General features: G+C 56.9%; 3 protein-coding genes across 7 annotated transcripts; 2 read left to right on the plus strand and 1 right to left on the minus strand.

Moving 5' to 3' along the window:
• Positions 1–474: 474 nt before the first annotated feature.
• On the minus strand, positions 475–23,812 carry NUBP2 (NUBP iron-sulfur cluster assembly factor 2, cytosolic). Of its 3 annotated transcripts, XM_072935607.1 has the most exons (8): positions 23,675–23,806; positions 21,100–21,234; positions 3,749–3,867; positions 2,978–3,170; positions 2,590–2,744; positions 2,043–2,153; positions 1,701–1,770; positions 475–1,124 (listed from the first exon to the last, which is right to left on the minus strand). In XM_072935607.1, exons 2-8 carry the CDS (start codon positions 21,119–21,121, stop codon positions 982–984), a joined length of 813 nt encoding a protein of 270 aa, XP_072791708.1. In that variant the 5' UTR covers positions 21,122–21,234; positions 23,675–23,806; the 3' UTR covers positions 475–981. The 3 variants fall into 3 exon arrangements, with proteins under 3 accessions (XP_072791708.1, XP_072791709.1, XP_002191812.4); XM_072935608.1 differs by lacking the exon at positions 2,978–3,170 and having other exon boundaries at positions 23,675–23,812; XM_002191776.7 differs by lacking the exons at positions 21,100–21,234; positions 23,675–23,806 and adding an exon at positions 5,072–5,190.
• On the plus strand, positions 5,398–14,740 carry SPSB3 (splA/ryanodine receptor domain and SOCS box containing 3). 3 transcript variants are annotated; one of them, XM_030284946.4, is made up of 7 exons: positions 5,398–5,483; positions 8,489–8,622; positions 10,124–10,304; positions 10,904–11,091; positions 12,857–12,959; positions 13,373–13,498; positions 13,728–14,740. In XM_030284946.4, exons 2-7 carry the CDS (start codon positions 8,509–8,511, stop codon positions 14,072–14,074), a joined length of 1,059 nt encoding a protein of 352 aa, XP_030140806.1. In that variant the 5' UTR covers positions 5,398–5,483; positions 8,489–8,508; the 3' UTR covers positions 14,075–14,740. The 3 variants fall into 3 exon arrangements, with proteins under 3 accessions (XP_030140806.1, XP_030140805.1, XP_002191784.1); XM_030284945.4 differs by lacking the exon at positions 5,398–5,483 and adding an exon at positions 5,531–5,582; XM_002191748.6 differs by lacking the exon at positions 5,398–5,483 and having other exon boundaries at positions 10,127–10,304.
• Positions 23,178–27,703, plus strand: NME3 (NME/NM23 nucleoside diphosphate kinase 3). The gene is made up of 5 exons (XM_030284958.4): positions 23,178–23,338; positions 23,650–23,780; positions 24,190–24,291; positions 24,746–24,858; positions 25,558–27,703. Exons 1-5 carry the CDS (start codon positions 23,206–23,208, stop codon positions 25,673–25,675), a joined length of 597 nt encoding a protein of 198 aa, XP_030140818.3. The 5' UTR covers positions 23,178–23,205; the 3' UTR covers positions 25,676–27,703.

The following is a 27,703-nucleotide window of genomic DNA, read 5'->3' on the forward strand; positions in this document are numbered from 1 at the left end:
TGAGTGGAAATGCAGGATTTCCCTCCCTTCCCAAAGCCTCACCGTGAGGGTGAGTCCCAAAGGCAGAGAGGGTGGCAGGCAGGAGGGGCTCAGAGGCCAGGAGGGAGGGAGATGAGATGCAAGGCCACCACCTTCATTGCTTCCCCAGCTTAACTCAAGCCTGCAAGAGGAGGGCAGGTCTCATGGGAAGAAGTGCAGGGAACAGGAGGTGGGGAAGTGAAAGAAGCAGGAACCACCAGGGGACACGGAGGAGCCCCAGGCTGGGGCTGGAGAACAGCTCCATGAAGGGCTGCCAGGGCTGGCTCACAGCAAGACAAGGGACAGGCTGGATCCTGATGCTGTTACAGGAGAGATTTAGCTGAATTCCAGCGAGGAAACCAGGGAAAAGCAGGAAGCACCTTGATGTACATGAAGGGCCAACACTCAGAGATACAGCGAGGCCTGAAGCCATGGAGGAACAGAAGTTTTGCAGACTTGCATTTTAAGAAAAGGTTTTACTGCCTGGAACCTTGAAAAATATTCCTGAGTCACAGAAGCCCAGCAGGCCCGAGGGCTCCTTCCCAGCATGATGGGATGCAGCTTCCAGACAGCTCCTGAAGGTGTTTCCTCAGCCCAGCCCACGCTTTGCTGTGCCCTCACGGCCCATCAGGAACCAGCCAGCCGAGAATGCTGAGCTCAGGACCTGGCCTGGCTCCACAGGGGAGCACCCAGCACGGCCCAGCCACTGCAGCAAGCCCGGTGTGATCCATCAGGCAGGGACAGCAGGAGAAGGCAGCAGCACATGGAGCCATGATCCAGGTGATCAGAGCCATGTGGGAATGCTCAGGGAAGAACAGCAGTGGACACTGCAGCTCCAGAGTCTCTTTGAGTCTGAGGGGATGTGGCTTCTTCCCTCTGGGACTGCCAGCAGCAGCAGGAATCTGTGCTCCCCACCTCACACCCCAGCTCGAGTTGAACAGCTCCTGCATCCCTTTCCCCTCCTCAGGAGCTCCTCTGAGATGTATCCAAGATCTGCTGGGCAATGTGAGTCAAGGCAGGGAAGGCAGAGCTCTTAGGAAACTCTTGGATGAAGTCTTTGCCTTCTTCCAAGCTCTGGCTGAGCTGGGGGTCCAGGGGGACGCAGCCTGTGGGACAGGGGAGGGAGAGTGAGAGCTTGCTCCCTGCAGGGCCCAGGTCTGCAGCCAGGGATAGAAAACACACTGCCAACAGTCAACTCCAGGGAAAGGGGTAGGGGAGAGCCACCACTGCCCTCTCTGGGCTGCCCAGGAGAAAATTCTCACCTGAAACCACTTCCTCTGGCTCCAAGACCCCACCCCACCCTGGTGCTTCATGACAGGGGCTCTCCCACCTGATCCCAGCCCTGTCAGGGACAGGGTTCAGCCCTCAGCCCCCATTTCTCAAGAAGGCTCCAGACATTCCAACATGGTTCTCATGGAGCTCCAGGCCTGTTGACACTGTCACCATGATGTCAGCAGTCAGAGCAGGCTGCTGGCATCACCATCTCTGCCCCAGCAGGGCCAGGGGCCCACTGTGAAGAGTTTGGATGGCAGAGGAGCAAAGCAGAAGCCTCAGCTCTGCCCAGGTGCCTGGGGCTCCCAGCCCAGCCCATCTGCTCCTGTGATGCTCCTTCCCTGTGCTCAGCCCCCCCAGAGCAGCAGGAGGCCAGCCCTGAGCAGAGCTCTGCTCCAGAGGCCACTCACCCAGGAAGGGCACCCCGGCGTGCTTGGCCAGCTCCTCGCCTCCCCCTTTGGAGAAGATGTTTGTGCATTCCTGAAGGAGAAGAGCAGTGAGTCAGGAAGGCCAGAGCCCTGTGTGACAGGGCAGGAGCTGCCAGGCCCTGAGCAGGGCCAGCTCCTCTCCACCCCGCAGCCCCAGGCATTCCCTGTGCCCCACCCTCTCCCAGCGCTCCTCAGGACAGCAGAGCCCAACGCTGGGCTGGCAGCGCCTCCTCTCCCTGGCTCACAGCACCACCCTCATGGCACTTCCCAATTCTCCACCCCACCACCACAAGGAGGACCCACAATAAGGTGAGGAGAGCTCACAAAGCAGTGGGGGCACACGAAGCCGCTCATGTTCTCCACGATGCCGAGGATCTGCAGTCCTGCCTTCCTACAGAAGGTCAGCTCCCGCCTCACGTCCCCCACGGACACAGCCTGGGGGAACAGCAGCAGCTGGGACCCCTCTGGCCACGCTGATGTGGCTCCAGAGAACATGTGCAGTGTCGCTATAGGACACGAGAATGCACAACGCGAGCCACTTGCCACTTTGCAAGGTAAAAGAGAGAGTTTATTTTCTGACTCCAACTTTTATACTATTCTAAAGGTGATAGTGGATTGGAGAGTGAATGGGCCACCTCTCCAAAGACATTGGACAAAGCACTAGTACATCAAGTCTCTCCACCCCCATGAAGGAATGCGAAACAACACGTTATTTACAGAAACTGTGTGGGAAAGTTTCCCAATAGAATGTAAACTCAGAAGGCTTTAGAAAACTCAAGAATCAGGGCGACAGTGCAGAACATGGAGAGCCCTGTGCAAACCTGGGGTGCATTTCCCCCCTCCTGCCAGGAACTGCAGCCCCGTGTCCCACCTGAGGTGTTGTGACCAGGACTGCCCCGAGCAGCTGGTAGGGCCTCAGGGCCTCCACGGTGGAGATGTGCTCGTCAGACGTGCCCGGCGGCGTGTCCACGATGAGGAAGTCCAGCTCCCCCCAGGCCACGTCGGTGACAAACTGTTTGATCAAAGCTACGGAGATAAAAGGGGCAGATAAAACAACCCAAACCACAACGGGCTTCAGCAGGTGGCTGAGCCGTGGGACAGGGAGAGGGGACAAGGCTGTTGTCAGCACAACACGTGCTGCACTCTCCCCATCTGAGCGATTTCAGCCCACCCTGGTGGAACAGGAGCCTGGTTCCCCAAGGAACAGCCTCTCCAGGAGGGCCCACAGGAGCTCCTCCAGCAGCAGCCCCCGGTGTTACCGTTCTTCTTGGGGCCCCTCCACACCACGGCGTCGTCCGGCCGCTCCAGCAGGAAGCCGATGGACATGAGGGCGATGTCCTGGCCCACGAAGACGGGGACCCAGCCGCTGTCACACTGGTGCACGGCGCTGTCCTGCGCCCGCAGCATGCGCGGGATGCTGGGCCCGCACAGGTCCACGTCCAGGATCCCCACCTGGGACAGCCACAGCCCTTCAGACACGCCCAGGGCGGGCTCAGGAGCCCCAACTGCCCAAATTTGGGCTGCCCACAGCACTCACTCCCACAACAGCCACGTTTGGAGCACAAATGCTCTGAATTTCATGTCCCTCCTGACCTCCTGCTCCCCAGGGAGCATCCCCTGGGTCTTTCTGAGTGTTTCATGCCAGAACCCAAGTGGCATGGGCTGCACAGAGCCTTTAAAAAGATCCTCAGGGAATTCAGTCTGTCTCCTGCCCACACATCTCCTTTTTATCCCCATTTTAAGAGTCCTTGAGCTGACCTACTTCACCCCAGAGAGGGAGTGAGGGTGGCACCACAAAGCAGCAAAGTCATGTCCCAGTGCCAATTTCAACAATAAATATTGGGTGATGTAATAAAATAGATAAAAGAGAAACGAACTGCAGGACCTGAACTGGATCACAAATTGCATTTTCACAGAGAATGCACACGCTGCCCACCAAGGACACCCACAGGGAAAGGATGGGCAAACTCCAGCCCAGCTGCAGGCAGGGAGGGACAAGGCAGAGCTCAGCAGCCCAAAGCCTCACTCACCCTCTTGCCGGCGTGCCGCAGCGCCAGGGCCAGCTCGGTGCAGAGCGTGCTCTTCCCAACGCCGCCCTTCCCCGACAGCACCAGCAGGATGTGCCGCACCCCGGCCAGGTTGGCTCTCTCTGCAAGTGTACCACACAACCAGGGAACAGCCTGAGCGGGAAGGGAGCCACAGGGATCATCCAGGGCAGCTCCAGGCCCTGCACAGACCCCCCAACAATCCCACCCAGGGCATCCCTGAGATCACTGTCCAAGCGCTCCTGGAGCTCTGGCAGCCTCGGGGCCGTGCCAATTCCCTGGGCAGCCTGGGCAGTGCCAGCACCTGTGGGGGAAGAACCTTTCCTTGATATTCAACCTAAACCTGCCCTGGCACAGCTCCAGCCATTCCTGTCCCTGTCACAGAGCAGAGATTGGAGCTGTCCCTCGGGAGGAGCTGCAGCCCCGGTGAGCTCTGCCCTCAGTGTAAGGCAATGGGAAAGAAGCAGTGGACATGCCACAGGCTTTTTGTCATCAGAACAGGGACAACGAGAGCAATGGCAATAAACACCGTGTGTGGGGAGCAAAGGCTGGTCCCGATGACCTCAGTGGAAATTGGGCAGCAGAGCAATAAACACGCACGGGGCTCGTGAGGCTCAGCCCGGCCATGGCCCGAGGCTGATGGTGAGCTCAGGCCCTTGGCGTTTCCTTCCTCCAGTCGCTTCCTGCCAGCGCCACGCTCCTCTCCAGCCTCCCTGCACTCCCGGCTCTGCTCTGGGCTCAGCTCCCCGGAGCAGCGAGCGCTCGGTACCGGAGTCCCCAGCCCGGGGCACACAGCCGGGGCCGCGCTCCGGGCGCCCGACACGACGGGCACGGACTGAAGGGCCCGGCAGCACAGCGGCACCGGCGGCATGGAGCCCGCACGCACCATGGCAGAGCTCATCCGCACCTCCGCCGACGGTAAAGGCCACGGGCCCCACAATGGGGAGGGGGGAGCAGGGCCCGGGGAGGGGCGGACGGGGATACCGCCCGGTTACTCGGCGCTGTGTGCCGCGGGAGCCGGGCGGGGCCTCTGGTAAGGCTCAGCGGCACCTCCCGACAAGCGGTGCCCGCCGCCTGTGGGAGCCCGGCCCGGCCCGGAGCGCTCCTCACCAGGAGTCGGGCCCAACACCGCGACAGCGGCTCGGCTCGAGCACCTCGGAACTCCGCGGAACCGGATGCTGACCGCCCGCCAGGCTCGGCCATCCCGGTTCGGACGCTCCCTGTGAGGCCGAGACCCGCATCACCGTTCCCCGCGAGGCCGAGACCCGCATCACCGTTCCCCCAGGCCGCGGCCGCCCCGCCGCTCACCCCCGGCCGTCTCCTCCATGTTGCCTCCCCGCTTCACCCACTTCCGCCTTCCGCCGGCCCACGGCCCGCCCCCTCAGACTGACAGGCGCTGTGTCCAATCGCAAGCGGCATCTTCACCGGAGAACCCGCCCTCCAGGCTTCGCAGCCAATCCACTTCTCGCACTCCCTTCGCATCAGCCAATGGACTTAGTGCTTCCCCTTCGGGAGCGGCCGCCCAATGGCGCCGCTCTCTGGCGATTGGCACACGGGGCAGCCAATAGTGCCGGGCTCTCTCAGGCCCCGCCCCCTTTGTCCCCCTCCGCCTGTGAGTGACAGAGCGCTCAGCCAACGGCGAAGGGGCGCGGCGCGGCCGCAGCCAATGGGCGCCAGGGGGCGGAGCCGGAGCCGATTGTTTATGTCCCGGGAGAGGAAAGTAGGTCAGGGCGCCGCGGGCCGGGCCGGGGCAGCGCCGGACCGGGCCAGACCGGACCGGACCGGACCGGACCGGACCGGACCGCGCCGGGCAGGGCAGGTGGGCCGGGACCCGGGGGAAGGGCCGGAGCTCGGAGCGGGGGTTGGACATCGGCTGAGGGCGGGCCGGGGCTGTGCGGCCCAAGCGCCGCGGCCTGGCCTGGCCTGGCCCGGCCCTGTCCGGCGCGCCTCAGCTGCCGGGGCTCCGGTGCCCGCCCTCGGGCCCTGGGAGGGTCTCAGCGGGCCCAGGGCCGCTCAGGGGTAAGCGGCTGCTGCGGCAGCAGGAGCGGAACGGGGCCGTCCCCTCTGCCCGCACCGCTCCCGTCCCACGGGCAGTTCTGCTCAAGGAGGACATTGAGGGGCTGGAGCGTGTCCCGGGCAGGCAACGGAGCTGAGGAAGGGGCTGGGAAGGGGCTCAGCCCGGAGAAAAGGAGGCTCGGGGGGGACCTTGTGGCTCTGCACAACTCCTGACAGGAGGGGACAGCCGGCAGGGTCGGGCTCTGCTCACAGGGACAGGGACAGCACAAGGGGAAATGTCCCCAACAGTGCCACAGGTGATTTACACTGGGTATTGGGAATATTCCTTCATGGAAAGGGTGGTCAGGCACTGGCACAGCTGCCCAGGGTAGTGATGGGGTCACCACCCCTGAAGGGATTTATAAGACATGTGGATGTGGCACCAGGGGACATGGGTTAGTGGTGGCTCGGCAGTGCTGGGGGAATGGACTTGTTGATCCAAGAGGTCTTTTCCAGCCATACTGATTCCGTGACTGACTCTGCCATCGGTGCTGGGATCTCTGTGCTGGCTCTAAAGCCCAGCCTTAGCGAGGGCCTGGGGGAGCAGGGCAGCTCTGCTGGGCTGCCGTGGGTACTCAGCAAAGCTGGAGTTTTCTGACGTGGTTTTAGGTGCTGTGCAATCCCTGTGGTTTCAGCAGGTGGGATTTCCAGAGCCCTTCAGAGCATCCATGGGCAGCTGCACAGCTGGCTGTGGCTTGGCCTGTCCTGCTTTTCCAGGAGCTGCTCTGCCCCTGGGGACGGGGGCACAGGCAGAACAGGGCCTGGTGCTTTATGGCAGGCTCTGCCTCAGGGCTGAGCTGAGGGAGAGAGTTCAAGGGTTACAACCCTGATGGTGCCTCTTGGTGGGGAGTTGAATCCTGCAGAGATAAACCTCAGGTAGATGAGATTGGAAGCTGAGGTTTCCCTGTCACATCCAGTGCAGTGCTCCTGTGTGGGAGCTGTGCCCAGGGAAGGAGCCTTGGGAAATCTCTCTGAACAATATCCCTGCTGGCCTGGAAGACAGGCAGCTGCTGGTGGTGCCCTGGGAAGGCTGGATCAGAGACTAGACAGAGCTAAAGAATAAAGGAGGGATTTATTAAAAGGCCTCTATGGATCCACCTCGGACAGCACAAGAGCCCCTTGGGCTCTTGGCCACCCAAGATAAGCCAAAATGGTCACAAAATGCATGGCCTGTCACTTTTACAGGTTTTATAAGGGTCTCTCACTTTTATAAGTTGTGGTCCATTTGCAGATTGGAGTTAATTGTCCAATTACAGCTTTAGCTTATGAAGTCTCATTCTCCTTGTTTTTCTCTCTTCAGTCCATGTTGTTTATGCTCTTGAGCCTGAGATTTGGCTCATTTGTCCTTGGTCCCCAGCTAGAGCAGGAATTGTTTTGTCTCTCTGCTCTGTGAGGAGAGCTCACCACCCCTAACAGGAAGCCCAGACCCACACACTAAAGCAGCAGAGAATCTGAAAAATATAAAAGCTAAAACCTGAGGCATCACTTCCCTTCTGCTTGTTGTCCTTGAGGCAAGTTGGGACAGGTTTCCTTCCAGTGAGCAGGAAAGTGGTTTCTCTTCCTCTCCACGCACTGAGAGCAAAGTTTTCCATCAGGGAGCAGTTGCAGGTAGACAGCGTTCCCTGGAGACAAGGCCAGGGCAGCGCAGGTGGCCAGAGCCAGGCCAGCTGCTGGGGGTCACTGGGCACCAGCGAGGCTGTGTCTTGGAGCAGCCTGGTCTCGTGGAAGGGGATGGATCAAGAGGAGCTTGAAGGTCCTTCCAGCCCAAAGGACTCTGTGATTCTGACAGCCCTGAAGCTCCCCAGGCCAGGTCAGAGGTGGCTGCTGGACCCAGTTCCTGCAGAGGAGCCACTGCTGCCACCAGAGCTGGATATTGGGAGCGTTCCTCGTGCCAGCTGCACAGCTGCCTCAGGGGGAAGGTGACACTGGGTGGGGAAAGAGGTTGAAGTGTGCAGAGGCTCTTCATGCATGTGCTGATCCCCCTGTGTCGGAGTCTGTGGTATTGGTGATTCTGAGATTGTAGAAAGTCTCTGTCTGTCAGCCCCGCTGCCAAAGCAGAAGCCATAATTGGTCTGTGCTGTTTCAAGGTTGTTTATTCTGTTTATCTCTAACATGTTCTGCTGCCCTGCCGCAGCTCTGTCCTGCAGGGCAGCGTGTGGGGCTCTGCCCTCAGTGGGATGGTACAAACATTAAATACCACAAACTACCTGTGCTGGATTTACAATAACGTGCCAATATCTGTCACCTACGTTGGACAGTGTGTCCCCAGCCTGAACCAACAGAAAAATGCCAACACCACAGTGAAACATGGAGGGCATGAAGAAGGAGGAAAAGGACAAGGCACACCCAATTTCCTCCATCTTGTCCCCTCTGAACCCCTAATCTAGAAATCTAAAATTTTACTTTTGCACCCGTGCCACACTTGATTATTACTGATATCAAACACTCAGAGGTTGTAATTCATCCTGTAAGATTGAAAACTCCTCTCCATGGACAGAGATCACAGACAGTGTCTCTGGGGGCTCTGTCCAGGGGGGTTTCTGACCCTTGCCAGGGCAGCCAGAGGGAAGCCCTGGGCTCCCAAACCCCTGGGGTGTTTGGTGAGTCGGGGAGTGGCCAGGGGAGGTGGCAGGAGTGTAACAAAAGTGTAATTTGGTGTTCCTTCCCCAGCCTACCTGCGTGGGGGCAGCATGGCGCGGCGCCCGCGCAGCAGCCGGGCCTGGCGCTTCGTCCTGAGCGGGGTCCGGCGCGAGGCCGACGGCTGGGCCGGCGCGCGGGGCTGGGGCTACGACTCCGACGGCCAGGTAGGCTGGGCTCAGGGGCTGTGGGTGCCACAGGGGGGCTTTCCTGTCCCTCATACCACGTCTGAGCTGGCCAAAAGCAGGAAGGATTTAGTAATGGTCAATATTGATACTAAACAAAATGCTTTTGCAAGTATAGAATGGGTGTGTCATACGTAAAGTACATACAGTGTTTTTATAATTTTTTTTCTAAGTAGAGCTCTAGATAAGTGTTTGAAGTGGATCAATTCCCTAATCTGCCTGGCTGTGCTCCCTCCTGGGCTGTGAGGGGCTTGGAGATGGTGGTAAAGATTGCAGGGCAGTGTTTTTAGACTGAAATATCCTGACATTTCCTGCTCTGCGATGTGAACCTCACTTCTGAACCTGGTCCAGGTGTGCTGGAGATGGGAACACAGCAGGGGAGAGCAGGAGTAAAACAGTGCAAGGAATGACTGATTTGCCTCTGCCATACTTTCCTATTTCCCCAGTTCCTGAGTGTGTGTATTGAGGTCCCTGTGCAGTGATGGGGGCACAAGGAGCTGCTCCAGGAGCTTCAGAGCCACGCTGAAGCCAGGAGGCTCTGCCAGAGCACAGTGTCCAAACCCAGGCACTGTGCTCCCAGAAAATGAGCAGTTTTCTGTCCCTGCAGTCAGGGGAATGACAGGATTTCTAAGTGGCAGTACTTGGGAAAGTCAGAAGTTAGGGAAGACAGAGCCCAAGCTCTTGGGTCAGCAGGCCAGAGAAGGAGTCCTGGGCAGTACATATGTAAGCCCAAGTGGTTTTAATTCCCTGTCTTACACAGCTGCAAGAACATGAGTTTAAAGGATTTTTGTCATTAAATAGCCCTGACCATGGTGGTGAATAACAAGCAGGTACAGCTGAGCAGCACGTAAACCTAGAGTAACTCTGCAACCGGTGATAAAAGAATCCCTTAGGCAACACCATAACGCCGGAGTGAAACTGGGCTGTGACTCTCACCATGTCCAGTCCAGGATCGCTTTGGTCTCTTGGCACTGGGGAACAGTAAATCAGGTTTTAGTGTTCATGAAAGTAAACAAAAGCCCTTTAATCCTGCTCTGGGTTCCCTGTGGGCCTGTCTGCAGTGCTGGCCTGAGGAGCTGCAGCCGTGCTGCTCAACTGTCCCTTTGTTCTGCCTCCTCTCCTTTTTTCTCCTGTGCCTCTCAGCCTCTTCACGGCCTCTCCAGAGCAGTGCTTGGCTCTGCTGATGGCTGGAACCTGCCTGGTGAAAGCCAAAGCTTTAGCACAGAATTTCCTTCAGAATGTGTGTGTTCCAGACTTGGGCTGTCACCCTGCTGTGACAGCTTCGTGTCCCAGGCAGGCACACAGATCATACCTGCACTGCAGAGTGCTGAGAGGTCCCTGCAGCTCAGCAGGCCCTGTCCATGTCCCAGAGCAGGGCAATTCCATGGGCACAGCCTCCCTGTGTGGCAGGAGCCTGGGGATGGCCCAGCAGAGCCCCCCAAAGCTCTGCCAGCCCAGCAGTGAGCGTTGCTGTTCTCCCCAGCAGCACAGCGACTCGGATTCGGAGCCGGAGTTCTCCTCCCTGTCTCCCTCCATCCCAAGTGCCATCCCTGTGACTGGAGAGTCCTACTGCAACTGTGAGAACCAGAGTGAAGCTCCCTACTGCTCCAGCCTGCACGCCCTGCACCGTGTCCGTGACTGCCGCTGCGGCGAGGAGGACGAGTGTAAGGGGCTCTTGGCGTGGGGGGAGCCCTGCAGTGTCCTGCTGTGTCCCGGCATTCCTGTGTTTACATCCCGGGGCTGTAGGAGGATTACCAGCCCGTGCCTGCTGTCGTGTTTCCAGGCTCAGGGCTGATGCTGTTACGGCGTCAGCGCTCACCCCTGGGACCTGCTTCCCGATCCAGCTTAGGCCCCAGTGAGGCAGAGCTGGTGCTTAGGGCCCTCCTGATCCCTGCAGGGGCTGGCAGGGTGCCTGGCTCAGAGCACAGGGTGGGCTTGGGTGGGGGGAGAGCCTGTGGCATGGCAGAGCCACCCCTTGATCCTGTGAGGAGTGTGGGGAGAAGGGAGGCTCTGCCAAAATTTGGCCTGGTGAATGCTGACAGCTTTGGAGCACTGGTCCATCCCTGGTGGGACACTGCAGAGTAGTTCAGGCCTCAAGCAGTTCTCTGATGTGCACAGCTTAAGATTTATCCTCTTAAACAATAAGAGAAATAGAAACAAACCCACTGACAGGCCTTCAGAACAAACATCTGCATGTGCTTTGGCTTGGGGCTTGTTCCCTGAGGGTCTTTGCCCATCCTTGTCACCTCTGTGTCCTCACCAGATTTTGACTGGGTGTGGGATGACCTGAACAAGTCAACGGCCACGCTGCTGACGTGTGACAACCGCAAGGTGAACTTCCACATGGAGTACAGCTGTGGCACGGCCGCCATCCGCGGCAACAAGGAGCTGGCAGAGGGACAGCACTTCTGGGAGATCAAGATGACCTCCCCGGTGTATGGCACTGACATGGTACGTGTGGGGCACACAGAAATGCCCAGCATTGTGGACAGGGGTGGCAGGATGAGGTTCCACCATGGCAGATGAGGTTTGAGGCTGTCTGGAAGTGCACAAAGCCATGGGAAGCTGATGAGATGTATCCCTGGGATCTGAGGGAACTGGTGGATGAAGTGCCTCAGCCACTATCCATCATATTGGAGAAGCTGTGCAGTCTGGTGAAGTTCCCAGTGACTGGAAAAGAGGAAACATAAGCTCCATTTTTAGAAAGGGAATTAAGGAACATCTGGGGAAGTACAGGCTGACCAATCTCACCTCTGGACCTGGAACAGATCCTTTTGGAAACTATGCAGAGGCTCACGGAAAAAGTGGCTGTGATAGATGACATCCATCATGGCTTCACTAAGGGATTTGGTGGCCTTCTGTGACGGGGTTGCAGTGCTGGTGGAGGAGGGAAGAGCAGCTGATCTCAGCTACCTGAACTTGTGCAAAGCATTTGTTGCTGCCTTGCATGGCATCCTTGTCTCTAACCTGGAGAGACATGGATTTGACAGAGGCACCTCTTGGTGGATATGGAATTGTCTGGATGATCACATGCAAAGAGTTGGGAGTCAGCAGAGATCAGTGACAAGTGACATTGCTCAGGGGCTGGCACTGGGACCAGTATTGTTTCAGATCTCTGCTGGGGACATGGGCAGTGGGATCAGGGCATCTTAGCAAGACTGGAGCTGACACCCAGCTGTGTGGGGAGTTGACACCCTGGAGGGGTGGGATGGGGCATCCAGAGAGACCTGGACAGGCTGGAGAGGTGGGGCCATGGGAAAAATGTTGAACAAGGCCCAAGTACTGGTGCTGTGCCTGTGTCAGGGCAATCCCAAGCAACAATCCAGGCTGGGCAGAGATTGGAGCGAGAGCAGCCCTGGGAGAAGGACATGGAGTGTTGGAGGATAAGAACTGGACATGCCCTGGCTGTGAACACCCAGAACCCCTCCTGTGCTGGGCTGAGCCCTCAGCATGGGCAGCAGGGGGGGATTCTGCCCCTCTGCCCCCTCAGGTGAGACCCCACCTGCAGAGCTGCTCCAGCCCTGGGGCCAACAGCAGCAGGACCTGGAGCTGCTGGAGAGAGTCCAGGGGAGCCCAGGGAGATCCCCAAGGGCTGGAGCCCCTCTGCTCTGGGTCAGGCTGGGAGAGCTGGGGCTGCTCAGCTCAGGGATGCCTCAGAGTCCCTGCCAGGGCCTAAAGGGGCTCCAGGAGAGCTGGAGAGGGACTGGGAACAAGGATCTGGAGAAGGGAGAATGGCTTCCCACAGGCAGAGGGCATGAATAGACAGGATATTGGGAAGGAATTGTTCCCTGTGAGGGTGGGCAGGCCCTGGCACAGGGTGCCCAGAGCAGCTGTGGCTGCCCCTGGATCCCTGGCAGTGCCCAAGGCCAGGCTGGATGGGGCTTGGAGTCACCTGGGCTAGTGGAAGGTGTCCCTGTCCATGGCAGAGATGGGATGAGATGAGCTTTACAGTCCCTTCCAACTGAAACCATTCTGTGACTGTGAACAGGACAGTGACCTCCAGTGTTTTAGCTGTGCCTCCTCACTTAGGAAAGGAAATCAAAGCTTGGAGCCTTCAGCTCCACCCTGAAACCTCCGACTTGGCTTCACCAACCCCTCTGGGTGTTTTGGGCTGAGCCAAGAAGAGGAGGGAAGAACTGAAGGTGGAATCTTGGTTGTGTATTGTTGCTTGAAAAGGCACTGAGCTCGTGTTCTTCCTCCCTGCTTTGCCTCCCAGATGGTGGGGATTGGGACGTCGGATGTGAACCTGGACAAGTACCGCCACACCTTCTGCAGCCTGCTGGGCAAGGACGAGGACAGCTGGGGGCTCTCTTACACAGGTAACACGGCCAGGGTGGCTGGGTGGGCAGCACTGGCATTGGAGGTGCCACCAGGCCTTTCTTAAGAATCCTTTGTTAAGACACCAGAGCAGCTGCTGGCAGCTCACAGCCCTTGGGGCATCTCTCCTGGCCTACATTTTGCAGAGCCCTTAGATCTGGTGTGGGACCCTGCCAGGGCACCAGGGTACTACTGTCACATCAGCACTTTGGGGTTTCAGTGCTGCTCCCTGTGCTCTGGAGTTGTACAACCTCACTTCAGCCTTTTCACCAGCCACTCTGGGATGGAAGGGCAGGGGTCAGAAATGCAGGGATGTTTTGGGCACTGAGCAAGGCTGTACCAGCAGCATGGGAGTTGGGATGAATTTCTGGAGTGAAAGTTTTCCACAAAATGCCATTTTTGAGTGTATTTTCAGGACTGCTGCATCACAAGGGGGACAAAACAAACTTCTCCTCGAGGTTTGGCCAAGGCTCCATTATTGGGGTGCATTTGGACACGTGGCATGGGACACTCACGTTCTTCAAGAACCGCAAGTGCATAGGTGAGAGCCAGGGATGGGGTGGGAGGAACTCGGGTCTGGCTGCAGCAGAACACACTGGGAAAGCAGAAGAGTGAAGTGAGTGGGAGGAAGGTCACGTTTGTTGTTATATAGATCGGGATTTTGGAAAGCTTTTCCCAACAGCTTTGCAGTTAACGGGTTTGGGGTAGGTGGGAGGGGGGAGATCCCTCTGTCTAAACTAACGTGCCCTCCCTGTGCTGTGCCCTGGCAGGGGTGGCAGCCACAAAGCTGCAGAACAAGAAGTTTTACCCCATGGTGTGCTCGACGGCGGCCAAGAGCAGCATGAAGGTGATCCGGTCCTGCGCCAGCCGCACGTCCCTGCAGTACCTGTGCTGCTTCCGCCTGCGCCAGCTCCTGCCCGACTACGTGGACACGCTGGAGGTGCTGCCCCTGCCCCCGGGACTCAAGCAGGTGCTGCACAACAAACTGGGCTGGGTCCTGAGCATGAACTATAGCACGTCGAAGCCTTCCTCCTCCTCGTCCTCGGGGAGCGACTCGGACAGCTCGTGCGGCTCGGATGCGGAGGCCTGCCAGAGGAAGAGGTGCAGGAGGACATAATGGCTCTGCACAGCACGTGGGTGGGGGTTCACTGTGTTGTTGCAAGGGCAGTCAAGCGTGATGCACCTCTTCCTTCTGGGGACATCCATCTGTTGGCAAAGATTTCTCCAGTGCTGTGGAAATCTTTGGCCCTGACATCCATCACAGGCAGTTAGAAGAGCTGCTGGCTCTAAGAGGTGCCAGTTCTGACGCAAGAAATTTGTGGTGGCATATCTGAGCTTCGTCTCCTGACTTGCTATGGAAGCCAGCACCTCTTCCCAAAGGATCTCTCTTCTTCCTGCTGGCACAGACAATGTTTAAGAAATTGGACTTGATGACAGGAGTTGATCATCTTCATGGCTCCCTTCCAGCTCAGGATGTTCAGGCAGTCTCCTGGTTGGAATGTACTGAACTCCAGTCAGATAACAGACCTGACTCATGGAGGCACAGTCCCAGGCCAGTCCTCTCCTCTCTGTGTGTGTAGGTTTGCTGTCTGCCATGACCCCATCCCACTCTGGGGCAGCAGCTGCAGGGAAAGGGCCCCCAGAGACACTGCTGGGAGCAGGTACAGCAGTGGGGGTCTTCCTCCAGCCCCTGGGGACTTTTAATTGCTTTGCATGTTGTTTTCTGCTGCCTCTCCTCTGTCCAAGCCTGTGTTAAACTGTAATAATAAATGTAGAAGCTGTCTGTTGTTCCTCTTGGGGCCCTTGAAGGCAGGAGGCTGCAGGTGCTGGTCAGAAATAGCCTGGGCAGCAGCGTGGAGGGGAGGTTTGGGGTGCAGCAGTTGTGTGTCAGAGCTGGGGGAGGTGAAGGCAGCAGAGATGCCCTTGTCTCTGCCCTGTGCAGGGCTCTTGTGCTTCCCACTGAAGCAGAAACCTGGCTGGGGTGATGTTCAGTGGAGCCAGGCTGATGCCTGTGGCTGTGCACTGGGAGGGAGGCTGTAGGGTTTATAGTGCCTGTCCTCTGGCAGGTCATGCAGATAAAAGGAGTGACCAGCACCAGCCACGGTCCCTCTGTGGGGACTAGGACAGAACCAGAACAGGGCTGGGCTTAGAGATGTGCCCCAACACAGTGGGCTTTACCACTGATATCTCATGTCACTGGGATGCCCAGAGGGTGTCACTTGTCACCTTCTGTGCTGCATTCTCCATAGGCCTTTGAGCACAGAAGAGGAGGGAACAGTTAGCACAGATGCTCTGGAAGATCCCAGTCTTCCCTGCAGGACTCAGTCCCATTGTTACAGTGAGAATCCATGACTGAGCCTTCATCCAAACATATCAGGATGGGGAAGATGAAGCTTAGAACAAACAAGTATCTATCACTTGGAAACAGAATTTGCACACACTCGGTTGTGTGCTATCTGTTCAGAGAGAGCAGTAAGGGCACTTCATAAAATCCTAGAATGGTTTGGGTTGGAAAGGACCTTAAAGTGCCTCTCATCCTACCCCTGCCATGGGCAGGGACAGCTCCCACTATCCCAGGTTACTCCCAACCCCATCCATCCTGGCCTTGGGCACTGCCAGGGATCCAGGGGCAGCCAGAGCTTCTCTGAGCTCCCTGCCAGGGCCTCCCCACCCTCCCAGGGAACAATTCCTTCCCAATAGCCCATCCATCCCTGCCCTCTGCCAGTGGGAAAAAACTCATCTTCCAGAGAGGCTGTGCTGGGGCCAGAGACCAAGGCTCCAGGGCAAGGAAAAGGATGGGAGAGTATTTGACTACATGAGATTATATAAAAAAAGGTTCTGACAGAGTTCCTCATCCAGTAGTTTTATATGATTAATGTTCACAAAAACAAGCACGTGCTGATAAAAATGTGCCTTCATCCATTGGCTGAGCTGCTGTCAGAAGGTTCAGAGCATCCCAGTCCAATCCTGCTCCTGCCATTCTCAGTCAGGAACAGCAGAAAGCTCAGGGATGGGCGGGGAGGGAGAACTTGGTGAGCTCAAACAGCTCCCTGAAGGATCAGAGAGCAGAAGAGCAAGGAAGGTGTGGGGCACACCATGAGGAGAGCTTGGTGTCCTGTGGAAAGCCCCCACAGCTCTGGAGTGACCCGTTTTCTGCCTGAGGGGCTGTAAGACTGCAGCAGCAGCCACTGGGACATCAAACCCAGAGCTGAGGGACAGAGCATGGGGGACAGTGGCTGCCCCAACAACCACTGAGCTGCCCTGGCTGGGTGGGCAGCCAAAGGTATCATCCAAGGTGATGTGAGCAGGTCCTGGGAACGGAGACCACAGCAGGGAGAGGCCTGGGAGGGCCAACAGGAGGGTGAGCAAATACTGCTGGAACAAGGCTCTGGCTTAATCACACACCCAGAGACAAGGCTTGCTTCCCTGGGGAACTGGTGGCACAGGCAGGGCTTGGTTGCTCCATCAACACAGAGCTTTTAGTGAAGATTCCCATGACAGCCCTCCCTGCCCTTGTCCTCCAAGCTTTAACAGGCCACAGAGGGCTTTGAGGGCTCACCTGTAGCAGGGAGGGGTTGTTTCTACTGTAGCTGCTGCTGCTGCAGGGCTGACTGTTCTACTGCTGGAATTGTCACTTCCACACCTGCCAGAGTCCTGGGTTGTTGTTCTCCTCTTGCAAGCCCTGACCCTAGAAGGCAGGAAGGGAACTCCTGCAGCTCCAGCTGTCTTCTGCAGAAAGAGCTGGGAGCAAGGCCTGGGGCTGCTGTGTGCCCAGACCCCAGAGTGTGCAGCCCTCCCCTCGATGTCTTGTGAAGGCTGACCTGGATCAGAGACCAGACAGAGCTAAAGAATAAAGTAGGGATTTATTAAAAGGCCTCAATGGATCCACCTTGGGCAGCACAAGAACCCAGCCAGGGCTACACCCAAGATGAACCCAAAATGGTCACAAAATGCCCCACCAGTCACAGGGTCGCTCACTTTTATAAGTCCTGCTTCATTTGCATATTGGAGTTAATTGTCCAATTCCAGCTTTAGCCCAGGCAGTCCCATCCTTCTTGTTTGGCTCTCTTCAGTCCATGTTGTTTCTGCTCTTGGGCCTGAGATTTGGATCATTTGTCCTTGGTCCCCAGCTAGAGCAGGAATTGTTTTGTCTCCCTGCACTGTGAAGAGAGCTTACTACCTGCTAACAGGAAGCTCAGACCCACACACTAAAGCAGCAGAGAATCTGAAAAATATAAAAGCTAAAACCTGAAGCATCACCCTGGCATTAAACTCTGGGCTTCTTCTAAAGCCTCTTTCTGCCAAGGGCTAATATTTTTTCCCCACTCAATCTTCTTTCCTTTCCTGGACATCTCCAGAGCACAGAGGTGAAAAGATTTTCCTAAGGTCATCTTCCCTCCTTCCCTAGTGCTGAGTCACCACTGCATTCACCATGAGAACAGATTTTCATCTGCAGAGACTCAAAAGGATCTTGAGACACACAAATAATCTGGGCCCTTCCACTGACAGCCTCAAGGACAGGCTGGCAGCCACAGACAAACATTCCTGTAACTTTCACTGAGGTTTCCCAGAGCTCTGGGCTTGGGATGTGAGGGAAATAACTCACTTGTCCAGGTGTTTTGTTGTTGCCCTTGTCAGAGAGGTGCTGGCCAAATTGCTGCTACACACAGCACTGTGGTGTTACCCCATGGCTGCAGCACCCAGAGAAGCGAGAGGTGAAACATCGACCAAGGTTCGGGTGGGCCAGGATGGCCTGAGGGTCTCACTCTCTTCAGCCCTGGGAGTGGCCAAAAAAACAGTGGTTTTACTTCCTGATATGGCTTAGCGGGCACAGTGCTGTTTGGTCAAAGGTTGCACTTGATCTTGGAGGTCTTTTCCAACCTTAATGATTCCCTGAAAACACATGGGATGGACACTTCCCTGGGCGAGATGAGCCCGGGCTGGCCCGGCAGGGCAGGGAGCGGGATGGGAGAGGAGGGAGCGGGGTGGGAGAGGAGGGAGCGGGATGGGAGGGCAGGGAGCGGGATGGGAGAGGAGGGAGCCCAGGATGGGAGAGGAGGGAGCGGGATGGGAGAGGAGGGAGCCGGGATGGCGGGACAGGGAGCTGGGATGGCGGGGCAGGGAGCTACGCTGCCCAGAGCTCTTTACCCACCTGCTGCAAAGCTGCTCATCTTTCTTAGCTTCCCGTAAACCATGACTCCTAACCCTCTGGGGCACATTCAGGCAGGGCAGGAATTTAGTTCAAGGGATATCAAGCCAGGGTTTAGATGGTGTTTGACCTACTTTGTGACTGCTGTGGCATGACAAGGAGCACTGCTGGGGGACACAGGCTCTGCAAGGCAGGGAACTGAGGGAGAACCAACAGCCCCTCTCACAGCTGAGTGAGGTGGTGCTGGATTTGGAGAGGGGAGGCTGTGTTCAGGCCCCTCTGAACGAGAGGCTCCAAATACTGCCTCAAAGTTTGCAGCTCCTCCTCAATCCCACTGCCAGCCAGGGTGAAGGTGTAAGCAAGTGGATGCAACCTGATCTAAGGCAACCACCACCTCCCTGGCAAAGCATTCCTTCACGGAACTCACACATGTGGGATTTTGCCATCAGCACAACCCAAGTGGCAGAAAGCTTCAAGGACTCTGTTTTACCTCCAGTATCTCCTTGTGAGGCAGAGGAAGCTGCTTGGGAGCTGGGGCTCTGCATTGCCAGGCTCAGGGGCTGCTGAGCCCTGCCCTGGGCACGGGGCTCATGCAGGAGCCCCAAACACACTCACATTTGCTGTCTGCAAAGAGGGAACGGCCAGGCTTAGTCCCACATCTGCCACCTCTGATCTGACCTGCAGCTGGAAATAAAGGTGTGGCAGCAGCTCCCCTGTGAGTGAGAGACCACCAAACCATGGTGAGACCCACTGGCTGCCTCTGCTGGCGGAACTCCATAGGCCACAGCTGGGTTTTTATACAAAAACATTTATCCTCACAGGTTTAGGTGAGGAGCTGAGGAGGTGGTGAGACAGGAGCTGTCCCTGAGAAATCATCTCTGATGCTCCAAGGGCTGGAGCCCCTCTGCTCTGGGGCCAGGCTAGGAGAGCTGGGGGTGCTCACCTGGAGAGGAGAAGCTCCAGGGAAAGCTCAGAGCCCCTTCCAGGGCCTAAAGGGGCTCCAGGAGAGCTGGAGAGGGACTGGGGACAAGGGATGGAGGGGCAGGACACAGGGAATGGCTCCCACTGCCAAAGGACCAAGATAGGTGGGATGTTGGGAAGGAATTGTTTCCTGGGGAAGCCCTGGCACAGGGTGCCCAGAGCAGCTGTGGCTGCCCCTGGATCCCTGGCAGTGCCCAAGGCCAGGCTGGATGCAGCTTGGAGCAGCCTGGGACAGAGGGAGCTGCCCCTGTCCATGGCAGGGGGTAGAATGAGATGGGCTTTGAGGTCTCTTCCAACTCAAACCACCCTGGAATTCTATGAAATACTCCAGACAGAACAGGACAGACCAAGCTACTGCAGCTGCATCTGTGCAGGAGTTTTGGATGTGATCTCAGCATCAGCACAGAGGAGACTCCTCTGCTGTGCACCTACAGGACAGGAAGGATTGGGAGCAGCCCACCAGTGACACACTCAGAGCCCACGAGAAGGGCTCCATGCCGTGGACATCTCCCAGGGCACTGAACAGCAGCCAGTGTCCTGCTGCCCTCCTGGCTCACCTCCAGGGCATCAGCACCCAGCTCCTCACTGGCACTGCCTATTCCAGCCTGTCCTTCTCTGACCTTGGATGGGACTGGATGGACTGGAATTTCTCAGAGAAGAAGCCCAGGCTGGCCAGACAGGTACAAATAAAATGCTGTAGCATTGCACTGAAGTGAGAACTAACATAAACCTCTGCTTCAAAGTGCAAGTGTTTCCCTGGGCTGTGGACCCTGAGTGTTTCTTTCCAGGAAATCTTTCATAGACTCGATGAGAATGGAAAAGCCAAATGCAAGGAAAGGCAAGGTTTGAGCTGCTCCCTCTGAGGAAACATCACCTGTCCTGGGGTTAGAGATATATCCCTGGAAACCTTCTGTTATGCTCAGCTACTCCCAGTTTTCAGAGCACCCCTCTCTTTGTTCCAGGGTGGAGCAATGGCACTTTGGAATGGATCCTCATCTGTTCCATGTTCCCTTGCTGTGGAGCCCTTTGTGTAGCTCTGGTTCTTTTTGCTGTGTCCAGCAAAAGGTGCTTCAGGAAATCTTCTGGCTCTACCAACCCCTCTTTATCCTGAAAGGTGAAATATTTCCAGCAGGATCAGTAGCCCAGGATGAAAGTAGACAGGTCTGCACCTGTGCAGAGCCCACACTGTGAGAGGCACCAACACTCCAGGCTGTGCCAGTGGTATGCTGGTGAAAAACCACAGCTGAACTGAAATGTGAAAATCCTCCCCAAACAAGCAAAAAGGTGCAAAAAGAGCCTGAGAAGGAAGGCAGTGCCAACTGCAGAAGTTGCTGAGTGTGATGAAAGGAGACAAAAAGCCTTTGTCTGCACTGCACAGTGTTGGATGGCCACCTTATCTGCACCTACATGCTCTGGAGTCTCTTACATAACCACAGGATCTGCAATGTTCTATCCAGCAGGAGCAAAAATAGAGTTCTGCCTCCGCCTGAAATTCCTGCAGTGGGGGCGAGCAGGGGAACAGCCCCTCCCAGCCTCCCCTGCCACTCTGGGATCCTCCACACTGAACCTTCCCACTGAAATTAGAATGTGTCTGGTGCCAGAAGGTACCTGGCCTTTCAGGCTCCCAGTGAGGGGTTCAAAAAGTGATCACTGGGCTTTCCAAACAAGGCAGCAAATTTGTTCAGCCCTTCCAGATGTGCAGCTGCTGCCTGTGGCACCATTCCATGCACACATCTGGGATGGGAATGCTGAGCACCCATGTGAAAGCTCTGCAGGAAGGATCTGTAGTCTCAATCTTGCTTACTGCAGCTTCCTGTGCTCACCCTAGATACACACCTGCCTAAAACTGCCTAAAAAACTGGCTCAGGAAGAATCTGCCCAGGAATCAGGCCCAGCTCCATTTCCTAAGCCACCTGGAAATCAGTAATCCACATTTCTGGGAATCCCAGAGAGGGAAGTCAAAGACTTCTCCCCACAGCACAGCATTGTCAGAGAAGATGAGAAGGACTCACCCAAGCAGAGAGTGTTTGACATGTTTCTCCTCCAAGTTCTGCTGCAGGGAAGTGCCTGAGACTCCAAAGAACATTTACAGTCCAAGGAAATGAAAACCTTCACCCAAGTGCCTGCACCAGGATCTTTGAGGAGACCTGTGGAGAATGACAGAACAACACTGGTATGAGCAAATGAGGCGTTTCATCAGCATTGAGAAACAACAGAAATAAAACAAGTGTGAAATGAGGGATGCTGCCTGTGTGGAAGTCTGGCTGCCTGCAGCACACATGAGTGCTGGCTGGGCTGGGGACTGAGCTGCTGACTTCATCACTGACACCTCTGCAGGAACATTGAAAAGGGTCCTAGAATAAATCTTTTTAAATTGACAGAAACATCACTATTTTTGAATTAGCCTTCTATGAAGGAAGACTGAGATCAGCCATCTGGCTGGAGTTAGGAAGCTGGGTTCCACCACCACACTCCTGTGTGAAAGAGGTTTTACAGTAACTTCTGTGAGCCAGAGAGAAGTTTGATCAGAGGATCCATGTTTACCTCTGAAAGAATTTCCTACCAAGGTCATTGACACAGAAACCAAGAAAGAAAGGATAAATAAGAGAAATCTGCAACTGCCTATTCCAATTAGCACTTTGTTTGTCTTTCCTGACCAATGCGTAAAGTGTAAACTTTTGAGTCTTGTAAGGATGTATAAAAATCATGCATACTAAAATAAAAGCAGGGTTTGAAGCCTTCTGAAAGTTGAGTGTTGCTTTGTATTGTCTCAATTACGATGGTCCTGCACATCAGGACACACACAGCTGTCACCGGCAGCACATGGAGAATGAGCTCTTCATTAGTGGCTCTGTGAGCAGCTAAACGAGAACTGACACCATCTATTAGGCACCTTCCTCAGAGTCCTCTGCAACCTTTCCCAACCTGTGAGGGCTGTTTTCCTGCACTTGATAACCCAGATGGGATTTGTTTGAGATGTTCCAACAAAATAGCCCGGCTGTCCCTAAGAATACGAGGGAGGGCTGACAACTCTGCTTGTGCACCTGAAAATTCCAGCCTTGTTTCGGGGCTGCCGAGGGCTGGGAGCTGCTCCGCGCTGCCCGCGCTCCCTCTGCCGGCACCGGGGCTCCGGGAGCAGCCCCGGGAACATCCCCAGCACCGCCCTCGCCTCCCGAGCAGTGCCCAGGGCTCCACAGCGGGCAGAGTTTATCCCACAAAGGCTTTTCCACGACCGCAGAAACAACCAGCGCAGCGCGGCTGTGTGGAGCGAACGGGGTCAGCTTTCCTGTGGACCTCCAGGCTACAGCCACTAATTGTTTATTAGTACAAACGCAGGAATAATTTACTCAAAACGATGTTGGATAAAGCAGCTGGATCCCTGCTGTTTGGAGCGGACCCCCGCGTGTCCCAGCCAAGAGCTGAACCGAGGAGAAGGAGCAGAACAGCGTCTCTGAACACGAGGAGCAGGATGGAAGCGGACCCAGCACTGCGTGAGGCACCCCAGCAGCTCTGGCAGCAAAGCCAGCCCTCCACAGGGCAGCTGGCACAGGTATTTCACGGGCTGGTGTTTCCAGGGGCTGCTTTTGGAGGGAGCTGAACTAAGAGGTCCTGAGAGCAGAGAATAGAGCCCTGGAGCGCAGTCCATGCCCTTCCTGAGCCCCTGAGGCTGAGGTGGCGTTAAGAGCCGGCCTTAGGGCCCAGAAGGAAGGCAGCAGCAGCATGTGCTCCGCACGGAGCAGCTCCCCAGCCCGGCGGGGCTGCAGCTCTGCCCGGGGCAGCTCAGAGCTCCCCTTCCTGAGCTCCCTGCCCAGCTGGAGCTCGGTACCGCAGCAGCTGCCCCATAACCGGACTGCTGCAACCACGATCAGTGTGCAGTGACAGAGCAGGGAAAACAGTCTGATAACCACCCGGGACGCTGCGGCCGGGCCGGCGGCGCAGGGCAGCTCCGAGGGCGGCACACCCCGGCCCGGCGCGGCCCGGCACACCCCGGCCCGGTGGAGCCCGGCACACCCCGGCCCGGCGCGGCCCGGCACACCCCGGCCCGGTGCGGCCCGGCACACCCCGGCCCGGCGCGGCCCGGCACACCCCGGCCCGGTGCGGCCCGGCCCGCCGTGGCCATGGGAACGCCGCCCGGTGTCCCCGTGTCGCGATGCTCCGCGGGGGCGGTGACAGCGCGGGGCAGCACGGCCCCTCACAGAGCCGCCATGATCTGCCTGGTGCTGGGGCTCTTCGCCGGCCTCTTCCACAGCGGTACGGGGCGGGACGGGACCCCCGGCCGGCTCTGAGGGATCCCCACTGCCCTTGTGGCCCTTGTGCCTGCGGGCCAGGACCTCCCTCCCTTCCCCGGAGAGACCCCGCGGCCGAAGGGCTGAAGGGCTGAAGGCCCGGGCCGGGCCCCCGCGCCCTCCGCGGCCGGCCCGCCCTGCGCTGCCTGCGGGAGCCCGGGCACGCCCTGCTCCCCCGCCTGAGGGCCCGCGACCCCCTGCGACCCCCCGTGCCCGCTCGCCTGAAGGCCCGCGGCCGTCCCCTTCCCCCCTCAGAGCTCTGCCCTGTCCCCGCAGCCTTCGGCGGGGTCCATGAACGAACCTTCGTGGCCATCAAACCGGACGGGGTCCAGCGGCGCCTGGTCGGGGAGATCATCCGGCGCTTCGAGAGGAAGGGGCTGCAGCTGGTGGGGATGAAGCTGCTGCAGGTGAGCGGCTGGGCCCACCCAGGCTGGGGGGCCCTGCAGTTGGGGAGCCCCTGCAGCCCCCCAAGCCTCGGCTGCGCTGGTAATTGCTGGGGGTTCTGCCTGTCATCCGGCCCCTACAACCTGCTGCTGTCATTCCAGCAGCAAATCCCCGCAGCTCAGAGGAGAGTTGGCACTGGGAGGGGCGATTCCAGCTGTGGGGAGCATGTCTGCCCTTGCTGTGCTGTACTCCAGGGCTGTCACTGTAAGCTGGCAGCTGGAAACTCCTCTCTGTGTCAGGCTCCTGCTGTTTCACTCCTGGAACTGAGCATCTGTGCAAGAGCTTAATTCTCTCAGTTTCCCGCATCCCTGAGGTGCAGCCCTTGCCCAGATGCCCCGTGTGGGAGCAGACTAAGCTCTGTGCTCTGTGCAGGCCTCGGAGGAGCTGCTGAAGGAACACTACATCGCCCTGCGGGACCGTCCCTTCTACAGCCGCCTGGTGAAGTACATGAGCTCCGGGCCCATCGTGGCCATGGTGAGTGCTGGCCGGGGCCCTGGGCCAGGAACAGGGACAAAGTGCGAGGTGTGAGCAGCAGTGCCTGGTGGCACAGTGGAAGTAAGGTGATACCTCCCCTCAGAGGGTCTCTTGAAACTGTACTGAACTGCAGGGATGTTTTCTGTTGTAAATTAAATCACAGAACAGTTTGGGTTGGAAGGGACCTTAAAGGTCTCGTTCCACCCCTGCCATGGCAAGGGCACCTTCCACTAGACCAAGGTTGCTCTAAGCCCCATCCAGCCTGGCCTTGAGCGCTTCCAGGGATGGGGAGAAATCCACAGACAATTTGGATTATTTTCCAAAATCAACTTTGGAAGACTAATTTGGAGAGCCCCTTTGCTGTCAGCCGCGTGGATCTGGTGGGGAATTCAGAGGGCAGATGTGACCTGCTGGGGCAGCCGTGGAAGTTGATCCTGGTTTTGCTCTCCTGTAGGTCTGGCAGGGCCTGGATGTGGTGAAGACAGTTCGCACCATGATCGGGGAGACCAATCCAGCTGAATCCAGGCCTGGCACCATCCGAGGAGACTTCTGTGTTGAAGTCAGCAAGTGAGAGCTTTGACTTCTTCCTCAGTGTTTCAGGGCATCCTGTCCAAGCATTCCTGTACCAGGCCTTCCTGAGCCACATGAATCTGCATTCCCAGAGCAGAAGTTCTCCCTTTTGTGCTCAGACCAGAGCTGAGCTCTGCTTCCCAGGGTTGGCTTTAATAGGAAGAAAAGCCTATGTTGTGTCTTTCCTTCCTCCTGAGTCCCCTGTTGAAAGCAGGAGGGCTTTGCCTGTTTTCCTCTGGTAATTGGGACTGTCAGGCTGTGAAGGGGAAGGGGAGCTCCCACTCAGTCCTTTCATGGGAGCAGGTGAATATCCATGGGTGGTGACCTTGGGTGGCCCCAGCTTGGCTTGTGGTAGACACAGCTCTTACTGAACCATCCTGGTCTGGATCTGTTTCCTGGTGCCTGATGCTTTGATGGAAGGGGGAAAATCTGAAGGCACAGATGGAATCACTGACATTAAAAATGTACATCCCAGAGCTGCAGCCACTTGCAGCTCCTCCTGTAGCAAACAAAAGGTTCCTCAGCATAGGAGGGCGAGTGCTGGGAACTGGCACTGCTGGAAGGATGAATGGTGTGGGATAGGAGGGGATGTTGTGGGACAGGACTGGCTCCATCGCTTTAATGAAGTTGGTCAAGGGGGAATTTTGCAGGCTGCAGCATCCCTCTCCCACCTTTCTCCCTCTCTCCTTGCCACAGGAACGTGATCCATGGCAGTGACTCGGTGGACAGTGCCCGGCAGGAGATCTCGCTCTGGTTCCGCCCCGAGGAGCTGCCGTGCTGGGAGGACACGGCTGCACACTGGATCTACGAGTGAGCAGCAATCCCAAGGGAAGTTATCTCCCTGCTGGGACACAGCACACTTCCATCCATTTCATGGCAGCTGCTGGGGCTGGCTGCAGATCCTCTGTGGGATTTCTCTTGTGTCTGTGGGATCCTGGCAGCTGGGCTGTGTGTGGAACTCTGGTTCAGCTCCTGCCAAGGGGAGCTTTCCTTTTTTTCTCTCTTTGCTCTAGTAATTAGTTGGTATTGTTGCTCTGTTTGCTGCAGCATCTTAAATCCCAAGTAGTTCAAGCTGATTAATTGTAGCAAAACGTGGGCTCTTGGCCCATTCCTGGGTGTTCTCATCCCTGCCTGGAGCAGGAGAATGTGTTTTCCTTGCTGCTGGGAGAGGTGCTGGTCACAAGGTGATGGGCTTGACAATTTACCTGCATTTCTAGAAGGCTTTTCACCAAAGGCTCTTAAAGAATTGGGCTGCTGTAGGAGAAGGGAGCAAATTCTCATTTTGGAGTTTATTCCAAGACAAGGAATGCAGGATGGGACAATTCTCTCTCCCTTGGTGGGAGTTCTGTGTGCTGGGACTGGCAGAAGCTCACCCAGTTTCAGATGTGCCGAGCGAGTCCGTGGAAGGAAGATTCTCCAAATGCTGCTAAATGCACAATTCCTCAGGCTCTGCTTCCTGGGCTGGATTCCAGTAGCTGCTGGGAGTGGGAAGCAGCTCCTTCAGGCCTGCTCTGGTTCTCTGGGGCTGCATGGCCCTGACCCAGCCTGACACCAGACTGTCCCTCCATGGGCACTGATGTGAGGCAGCAGCACTGGGGCAGCCCAGGAATGGAAGGCAGAGAGGGAGGCTGGGAAGGATTTGTGGATCTGGGGCTCAGGAAGGACTGTTTAGGGGCGTATTTACTTCTCTCTTGTGCACAGCAGAGGCTGTGGAGTCCTAGCACTGAGCTCTGGCAGGTCTTGAGATCTTCCTTGTCCCCCTGAGAGCTTGCAGAGGAGCTTTTCTGCTGGGAGGGTATCTGGAAACCAGTTTGTACCAGGCTGGACACCCCCTGTGAGCTGTCCCTTGGCCACCCAGCTCCTCAGAGTTGTGCTGTGTCTGAGCTCCCTGTGCAGCCTCACCAGAGCAAAAGGACAGGGACAGTGACATGGAGTCCTGCCATGGAACAGGGACACGGATGAACTGAGGGAACAAGATCCCCAGGACTTTCCTTGTGCAGGATGAGTTTGACCTGTGCCCTAAAAGCCTGTCCCCGTGGGTCCTCAGCTTTGTAGGTACTGGGGAATGAGGGCAGCTCTTAGGGAGCAGAGTGAAGTCAGCACCCCCTCCTGCTCTGTGCTGGTCCCAGGGTGGTGGGGCTGAGCAGGGCAGGGTTGGGAGGTCTCCCTCCAGTGAGTGGGGCTGTCCAGCTGCCTCAGCCAAGGCTCCTCCTGCCTTGGGGCCTTCTCCAAGCACCTGTGTCCAGCTCTAACTACCTGACAGGTCCAGTTTGTCCCTGGAACTTGTCCACTTGGCTGAACTTGGAGTCTGGCTGCAGCAGGGCTGCAGGAGAAGGCGCTGTTGAAGACTGAGGTGTGAAGCCAGTGGGAGGAAGGCCATGTTTGTTGTTTAACTGATGCATTGGGAAGAGCTGTTGGCACCAAGAACTGCCAGCTCTGACACAGGAAAACTCTGCCCAAATAGCTGAGCTTCATCTCCTGCCGTTGCCTCTTCCTGAAGGATCCCTGTCCTCCCTGTCTACACAGATTTAAGATGCCTCCCAGATTGAAAGTGCACTGAACTCGTCAGATAACAGACCTGACTCATGGAGGCACAGTCCCAGGCCAGTCCTCTCCTCTCTGTGTGTGTAGGTTTGGTGTCTGCCATGACCCCGTCCCACTCTGGAGCAGCAGCTGCAGGGAAAGGGCCCCCAGAGACACTGCTGGGAGCAGGTACAGCAGCTGAGCTGTGGGGGTCTTCCTCCAGCCCCTGGGGACTTTTAATTGTTTTGCATGTTGTTTTCTGCTGCCTCTCCTCTGTCCAAGCCTGTGTTAAACTGTAATAATAAATGTAGAAGCTGTC

The sequence above is a fragment of the Taeniopygia guttata genome, chromosome 14, assembly GCF_048771995.1.
Source record: "Taeniopygia guttata chromosome 14, bTaeGut7.mat, whole genome shotgun sequence".
NCBI lineage: Eukaryota > Metazoa > Chordata > Aves > Passeriformes > Estrildidae > Taeniopygia > Taeniopygia guttata.